This window comes from Pseudophryne corroboree, chromosome 1 (genome assembly GCF_028390025.1).
Source record: "Pseudophryne corroboree isolate aPseCor3 chromosome 1, aPseCor3.hap2, whole genome shotgun sequence".
NCBI lineage: Eukaryota > Metazoa > Chordata > Amphibia > Anura > Myobatrachidae > Pseudophryne > Pseudophryne corroboree.
The window spans coordinates 242,158,422-242,167,226 of NC_086444.1; the positions used below are offsets into that span (position 1 = coordinate 242,158,422).

General features: G+C 49.3%; 1 protein-coding gene across 1 annotated transcript; it reads left to right on the forward strand.

Moving 5' to 3' along the window:
- Positions 1–7,171: 7,171 nt before the first annotated feature.
- On the forward strand, positions 7,172–8,520 carry LOC134916546 (uncharacterized). The gene is made up of 3 exons (XM_063920224.1): positions 7,172–7,685; positions 7,768–8,185; positions 8,426–8,520. The coding sequence occupies exons 1-3, from the start codon at positions 7,284–7,286 to the stop codon at positions 8,518–8,520; spliced, it is 915 nt and encodes a 304-aa protein (XP_063776294.1). The 5' UTR covers positions 7,172–7,283.
- The last annotated feature ends 285 nt before the right edge of the window (positions 8,521–8,805 follow it).

Below are 8,805 nucleotides of genomic sequence, written 5' to 3' on the forward strand. Positions count from 1 at the left end.
TGGGGGTTAGGTTTAGGCTGTGGGAGGGAGGGTTAGGTACCTAGCGGGAGTAGTAGGGTTAGGTTTAGGCTGCAGGGAGGGGGGCTAAGGGTCTAGGCACCACCGGGGAGGGGGGTAGGTTTAGGTCGCGAGGAGAGGGGTTAGAATTAGCCACCACTGGGGAGGGTTAGGCTGCAATAAGGGAGGGTTAGGGGGGTAAGGGGGTGAGGGTTAGCTTGCTTCCCAACCCTAGTCAGTATTCTAAACAGAGGGATGCTGTAGTCGGTATTCTGACTGCTGGCATCCCACATGCCTGAGCTACAATCCCTGTACACCCAAGTGAACAACAAATAAAATGGTGCCCTAGGTAACACCATAAGATCTGAAAAGTAATAATCACCCTTGAAAAGTCCTTTTTGTAATATGTAGTCCAATATGTAGAATCCCTTCTAAAATCTCACCCAGCACTAGAAACTGTACACATAAATCTCCAGGCACTCAACCAGCCCATAACTCTTTCTCTCCCTGGGCTGCGCTCCGGAGGGAGTCCCCTGCGCTCTGCTCCATTGAAGCTCAGCAGGGACACACAGAAAACACTGATTTGCATACTACTGTACCTCTGCTCTGAATTTACGTTAACTTTCATTAGCCATGCCCTGTTCTGCTAGCAGTTTTTGAGCAGGGCGACGAGTGGGAGTGTTACGGATACTCTCAGCCGCTGCAGATCCTCTCCAAGCTCTGGCACCACTTGAGTAATCTCCAGACTCCTCCATCAGCCTGTCAGCAGCAGCTCTCCCAGCGGCAGTTAGCCGGCCGGGTGTACTAGTCTACAGCAGTTAAGATACTGAGCTAAAGGAACCTGACCCTGAGAGCCGCTGCTGTGCTTCCTGCTGCCGGCGCCGCTGCCTCATACAGTGTGACAGGTGCAGTGGCAGCCGGCAGCAGCAGGGATGCAGAGCAGGTAGAGTGCCTCCACACCCTGGCGCCTACCTGCATTGCATACCCTTTCTGAGCGAGTTGCGCTGGCTCTGGCTTCAGGCATGTGCGAGATGGGCAGCCACATGGGTCGCCGGGCTAGTAAGGGTGCGCGGCTATTTCAAATATGGTACCGATCAGATCTCATGGACCTTCAGTGGTGGCTCCTGATTGGCTGCCGGACTGCGAGTTTTGATTGGCTCATGAGCCGGCACTACATTTGAAATAGCTGCGTAAAGACCAGACTCAGTCAGTGGTAGAAGAATGTGCGGTACGCTCCCCTCCCCACCCCTCAGACACGAGCAGCAGTGGCAGCAGGTCAGCAGCAGCAGAAGCCTAGCATTATGTGTAACTTGCACTACTGGGGATATTATGTGTGGGTTAGGCTGCGGTGAGGAAGGGTTAGGGTAAGGGGTAGGGTTAATTAATTTCATTCAAAATGTCGGCATTGTGGTGGTCGGGATGCCACTGTTGTTATTCTGACTGGTGGCAACCCATACCCAACACCTATTAAATATCCCCACCAGACCCCATATACAGTATTATACAGTATTATACAGTATATAAAGAATAGATGGCACTCAAGATTTTTTAATTGAAAGTATATTGGCCCTCATTCCGAGTTGATCGGTCGCAAGGCGAATTTAGCAGAGTTACACACGCTAAGCCGCCGCCTACTGGGAGTGTATCTTAGCATCTTAAAATTGCGACCGATGTATTCGCAATATTGCGATCACAAACTACTTAGCAGTTTTAGAGTAGCTCCACACTTACTCTGCCTGTGCGATCAGTTCAGTGCTTGTCGTTCCTGGTTTGACGTCACAAACACACCCAGCGTTCGCCCAACCACTCCCCCGTTTCTCCGGCCACTCCTGCGTTTTTTCCGGAAACGGTAGCGTTTTCAGCCACACGCCCATAAAACGCTGCGTTTCCGCCCAGTAACACCCATTTCCTGTCAATCACATTACGATCGCCGGAGCGATGAAAAAGCCGTGAGTAAAAATACTTTCTTCATAGCAAAGATACTTGGCGCAGTCGCAGTGCGAATATTGCGCATGCGCACTAAGCGGAATTTCACTGCGATGCAATGAAAAATAACGAGCGAACGACTCGGAATGAGGGCCATTGTGAACAAAGTAAAAATAATTTGCAGGGGTTTGCAGGTTAGGGGGTGCTATGTTGAAGCCTTGCCTAGGGTGCAGAGAGACCTTACACTGGCTCGGCATGTGTCTGGCACTGCTAGGGGTATTACATGTATTTGCCACTGCTGGAGGTATTATGTGTATTTGGCACTCTTGGGGGTATTACATGTATCTGGTACTACGTGTATGTGGCATTGCTCGGGGCATTACTTATATCTGGCACTACTGGGGACATAATGTGTATCTGGCACTACTGGGGGAATTATGTGTAAGAGTCATTACTGGGGGATTTGGTAAAAAACATAAAACAGTCCGGACTCCGGAATGCCAGACCGGATCAGCTCCCTGCAGCTATCTCAGCCATTGTGGTGGTAGGACTGCGTGTCCCTGTCCGTCCTGGTCCAGGGGGTGTCCTGTCCAGGAGGGTGTATGTGTCAGCAGTCACTGGGGAAATGGGGAGAGAGATTACATTCTCCCCATATGGTCTGGACCTTTTTGTACCCAATCCTCATTACTGGGGGCAGTATGTGTAACCAGCTTTTATTGTGGCCATTATGTGTAAGGAGCACTACTGTGGGCATTGGTGCTAATTCAGTCCTGTCTGCTTGCTAGGTTTTTTTTGCAGTCCTGCATTCGCATAGTTGCCGCCCATGGGGGAGTGTATTTTTGCTTTGCAAGTGTGTGAACGCATGTGTAGCAGAGCTGTACAAACAGATTTTGTGCAGTCTCTGAGTAGCCCAGGACTTACTCAGCGAACACTTCAGCATGTCCGGGACCCTTCCTGAAAATGCTTGGACACGCCTGCATTTTTCCAAACACTCCCAGAAAGCGGTCAGTTGACACCCATAAACGCCTTCTTCCTGTCAATCTCCTTGCGAACGACCATGCGAACGAATCCTTCACACAAACCCATCGCTGAGCAGTGATCCGCTTTGTACCCATTCAATGCGCGGGTTTAGACCTGATCGCCCTTTGTACGAAAACGCAGCCTAGCAATCAGGTCTGAATTAGGCCCATTATGTGTAAGGCTGTCAATTGTGTGTGTACAGGGCGGTGTGATAATATATATTTATAGTATGATAACATAATATATAGTTGCAATGCCATGCCCACTATACCAGGAGTGCACGTGTCTTGTGGCGCAAACATTTTAGGGAAGGGGAGGGGGTGCTTCAAAAATTCTTGCTCAGTGTGCTAGTACTAATGGACATACATAGCTTTGGGCAGAATAACATATCTTTAACAGCAGCAATTGATACAAGTCAAGAATAGCACTTAATAGTTTGACCAATGATAACAAGGAAGACTCCTCATAGCATTAAGCAAAGAGCAAAGCTTCATGATACCAGGAAAAGGGAGGAGAGTCGATAGGGGAACACAGATAATATCTTAATGTCTATTCATAAACCTGTGAATTTAATACTTATCATGACAACTGAACTGTATGTGTTTTGTGGTTTCTGGCTGTTAAATTTGCATACCTCGTCCTTATCTGTCTACAAAAAAATTACTGTTGAAATACCTCAACATTGCAGCTAAGGCCGTTATACTGATGCGCTGGAAATCTGCCTCCCCGGACCCTTGGTTTCAAAGAAAAGAATTGTATAGATCTATGGATGATATCATAATGTCTTCTTTGGATAAGTATCAGACTAATAAAGGGGGGTACACACGGAGAGATCTGTGCTTAAAATCTAAGCAATCTGACTAGATTGCTTAGAAATTAAGCATACATATCTCAGTGTGTATGCCATAAAGCGATAGCGATGCGCAGCCCCGCGCATCGCTATCGCTGATTGTAGATTGGCCTGCATGCAGGCAAAATCTAGTACAGTCGCTTAGCACATCGCTCGTGTGTACAGAATGAGCGACGTGCTACAGCGATGTACGTCACTCTCCTCTGCCACTCCGTCCTCTGCCGGGTCCAACCTCCGCCTCCTGCCTCTCCTGGTCCCGCCTTCGTCTTCTTCCTCTGCTGGTCCCGCCTCCGTCTCCGTCTCCTGCTTCACCACCACAGACTAGAGTCACACCAGCTACAGCCAGCCAGCGCAACGCACGTCAGCAGCAGCAGCAGCAAAACGGTAAGTGCCAACGGGTGCGCTGTGGGCAGCATAAAAGGCCTTGATGGGTGCCGGGGCGGGGGGGGGGGGGATGTTTGCGTGCGGTGCGCTGAGCCCCTTGTTATCGACCGGGCTGTATTAACAGCCGTGAGGGGGGACACACACACACACCATTTTCATGCATGTATTTACAGGGGTGTGTGTGTGTGTGTGACACTGTTATTATTAATGTACTGCCGGGGTGGGGGGGGGGGGGGGTGTGACACTGTTATTATTAATGTACTGCCGGGGTGGGGTGGGGGGGTGGGGGGGTTGGGTGTGACACTGTTATTATTAATATACTACCAGCGGGGGAGGGGAGGAGGGGCGGGGGGGGGGCACCGTTATTGATGTTAACTGGGCTGTATGTATTTACAGCCGGGGGGTGGGGTGACACCATTATTATTAATGTACTACTAGCCGGTGGGGGGGGGGGGGGGGGAAAGAGACCATTATTATTGATGTTAACTGGGCACTTGTGTGGGTTGTATTAACAGCCGTGTGGGGGGGGGGGTTCACTACGATCTGCCGGCGACCAGCATACCGGCGCCGGGAGGCCGGCCGCCGGCTTACCGACAGTGTGGCGAGCGCAAATGAGCCCCTTGCGGGCTCGCAGCGCTCACCACGCTACGGGCACGGTGGCGCACCACACTATTTTATTCTCCCTCCAGGGGGGTCGAATAAGTGTCGGTATGCCGGCTGTCGGGCTCCCGGCGCCGGTATGCTGGTCGCCGGGAGCCCGACCGCCGGCATACTGAAGACCACCCGTGTGGGGCGGAGGGGGGGGGGGGTGACACCATTTTCATATATGTATTTACAGCCGGGGGGGGGGTGAAACCATTATTATTAATGTATTAACAGCCGGGGTGGGGGGGTGACACCATTATTATTTATGTATTAACAGTCGGGGGGCGGGGGCCTTATTATTTATGTATGAACGGGGGGGGGGGTGCTGCTGCCTCTTCCGGCGCGGCGCATGTGTGCGGTGGCTGGGTAGGAATTTCCCCTTCCCCCTCGTTCCTCCCCCGGCTCCGTCCTCCCAGCCAGTAGCAGCACTCCCCCCTGTCTGTGCTAACGTCCTCCCACATCAGTGATTGCATAATATTCATTAATTTCTCTCTATTTCTCTCTCTCTATCTCTCTCCTCCTGTGGATTACTTCGTCTGTCAGTGTAATTTTAATTTTTACAGGTGCCCCTATTGGATTCTACTGGACAAGTGGACGTGACCGGCGTGGGATGTAGGTAAGTAATCTGTCTCTCATTGTTACAGGTACCCCTATTGGATTCTACTGGACAAGTGGACGTGACCGGCGTGGGATGTAGGTAAGTATGTGTGAGTGTGTAAGTGTGTATTTAATAAATTTTTACTTTCACGGTGTGTGTGTTGTGTTTTTATTTGGGTATTTTTGTTGTTGTAGAACTACAGGTACCAGCGGGCCCGTTATTTCCCCGCATGCTGGTACTTGAGGTTCTCCAAGTACCAGCAAGCGGGGGAGGCTTGCTGGGCCTTGTAGTTCCACAACAAAAAACAATATTCTTTTTTTTACATACTCATGGCTATCAGCCCGGCACCCACCGCCCAGGGGTGCTGGGGACAGCCTCGGGCTTCACCCCTGGCCCTTGGGTGCCTGAAGGGGGGGACCCCTTGATTTAAGGGGTCCCCACTCCTCCAGGGAACCCCGGCCAGGTGTGACTAGTTGGGGGGGTAATGCCACAGCCGCAGGGACCTACATAAATGTGTCCCCCGGCTGTGGCATTATGTCCCTGGCTAGTGGAGCCCGGTGCTGGTTTTAAAAATACGGGGGACCCCTACATCTTTTGTCCCCCGTATTTTTGGAACCAGGACCGGACTAAGAGCCCGGTGCTGGTTGTCTAAATACGGGGAACCCCTGTCCAATTTTTTTCCCAGTATTTAAACAACCAGGACCGGCTCAAAGAGCCCGAGGCTGGTTATACTTAGGAGGGGGGACCTCACGCATTTTTTTTTATTTTTTAACCCATTCAGACCCTTCTCCATTAATGGGGAATGTCCACTAATTAATGTCCACTAATGGGGGGGCCATTACGTGTAACAACGCTACTAATGGGGGGGCCATTACGTGTAACAATGCTACTACTAGGGGGGTCATTACGTATAAGGAAGATACTACTACTTGGGGGGAGCATTATGTATAGGATGCTACTATTACTTGGGGGGCATTAGATATAACAATAATACTACTACTTGGGGGGCCTTACGTATAAGGACGCTACTACTACTGGGGGTGCACTATGTATAAGGATGCTACTACTACTTGTGGGGCATTACGTATATGATGAATAAGATTGTGCTACATTGTGGCGTAATTTGGAATGGGGGTACTATTGTGTGGCTATGCCCCTTACTTGTGAGACCACACCCCTTTTCCTGGTGCGCGCCAAAGGAATATGGGAGGGCGCAAATTTATAATTTGCAGGGGGGGCGCCGAACACCCTAGCACCAGCCCTGGGTGGAGGGCTGGGTAAGTTGATGGTGGGCGAGTTTGTAAGCCATTGGCGGTGGCAGCGGGCATCGGCACAGGGGCAGTAGCGGGCATTGGCTCGGCGGCAGTAGGGGGTCATCGGCAGGATTCGGCGAACATTATGGCTGTAGTGCCTCACCAGCCACTGACCTCGCCACACGCCACTGGAGTGTGGGCTGTATTAACAGCCGGGTGGGGGGGGTTGTTATTAATTATGTTTTTATGAGGCTGTCCTGTGTATCGAGCGATACATATATGGGGGAGTGTGATGCGGCTGGTGATAGCGGTCTAGGAGAAGATGGATGTATCCGTATGATTAGACAGGCTGCTTAATGTGCTTTGAAGCTGTATTAGCAGGCGGGGGGGATAGGGGGTGTTACTATATGTTTGTGGTGCTTAAGTGGCTTTACCTGGTTGCAATGTGTGTATAAGCGGCTTTACCTGGCGCAGCATGTGTATAAGCACCATTTCCTGGCGCAACACGTGTATAAGCGGCATGGTTTTTTTAATGCGAGGGTCAACATATTTTATTAAAGTTTTTGCTTGCTTGTTATTTAAATAGTGTTGTTTTATTTTTCTCACAGCAATGGCTTCTTACATGGACCGGGAGTTCACAACTGGATTCATTGATGTGTATCGGGCCAGCGAATGTCTGTGGAAGGTCCGTAGCAAGGATTTTTCAAACAGACAGAAGAAGGATCAGGCCTACAGACAATTGGTGGAGTACAGCAAAGCCCATAACAGTGATGCTGATCTACTTTGGGCGAAGAAGAAGATAGCAAACTTGCGGACGGTGTTCAAGAAGGAACACACACGCGTGATCGAGTCTCAACGTTCAGGAGCCGGAACTGATGATGTTTACCAGCCGACGCTATGGTATTATGAACAGATGAAGTTCCTTTTGGAGAGAGAGGCGAAATTACATGGACAGGGTAGCCTGGATAAAGAGTCTCCTAAGACGCCAGAGGAAGAGGGGACCCTTAATCCGGTAAGTTAAAACACTTTAAAATGTTCAACTTTATCATTGTTTAATCAACGCCCTAATGTTTTATTTTCTTTTTTTTTTACAGGAATCTACCCCGGAGGTAATGAACACTTCCGCAACAGAGGCAACAGAACTGGAGCTCAGTGGTGAGGAGTCAGCACCATCTCGGTCGACAGCACCACCAAGGCGGAGACAAAAGAATTCATCATTGAGTTCCGATTCTGCATCCTCCAGCACGGTTCAATTTATCCAGCGGGCAGAGGAAATGCTTAATAGGCCACCAGACTTCTATCGTCAATTTTCAAACACGATAGAATCTCAGATACGTGTAATGCCCGAAACTGTTTTTAGAACTTTCAGGCGCATAGTATTTGATGTATTGAGAAGGGCCGAGGATAATGACCTATCCGATGACCTGGATCTAATGTCAAATCCTGTGCGGCGCGCACGAAATGCCCCACAGTCCCAGTATCCTTATCCCCAACCATACTATTATCCGCCGGGTAATCTTCCGCCACAGCGCCCTTTTTTTTCGCCGGGACCCCCACCAACACCCACTCTGCCCACTCCTCCCACCAGCACTTTGTCCACTGGATTGTACTCAGCAATGCTGAGTACACAGCTCCCCCCAGAGGACGAGGCTACTTTTTTCAATTATTAAATTATAATTTTTTTAATTAGTTTTTTAGTTTCCGTTGGACAAATTGTTCCATGTTTCCTCGACTCTTTTATGTTGTTCATAGTTACCATAGTGTCGGTTTTTTGTCCTGGACTTTTGAACGTTGGGATATTGGTCATTCCTATCGATGAATCCAGTTGCATAAGTGTTAAAAATTAATATATTTTTATAAGTAAATTATTTTCAAAACAAAAAAGAAGTGTTGTGTATTTTTTATGGTTTATCATTATATTTTTAATTTTTGGGGGAGTTATGATAGGAATGCTGTTGGACCAAATTTGTCCTCACTTATCCCCCCTTAAAATTTTTTTTTTTTTAAGGGGAGATAAGCGAGGACAATCCTACCTTCAAGGTACTGTTAAAGGGGACATTTATTACAGAGGGATGCGGTTAAGATCTCTGCGTCGGGTTCCCAATAGCCACAATCCTGACATATTCTCCCCC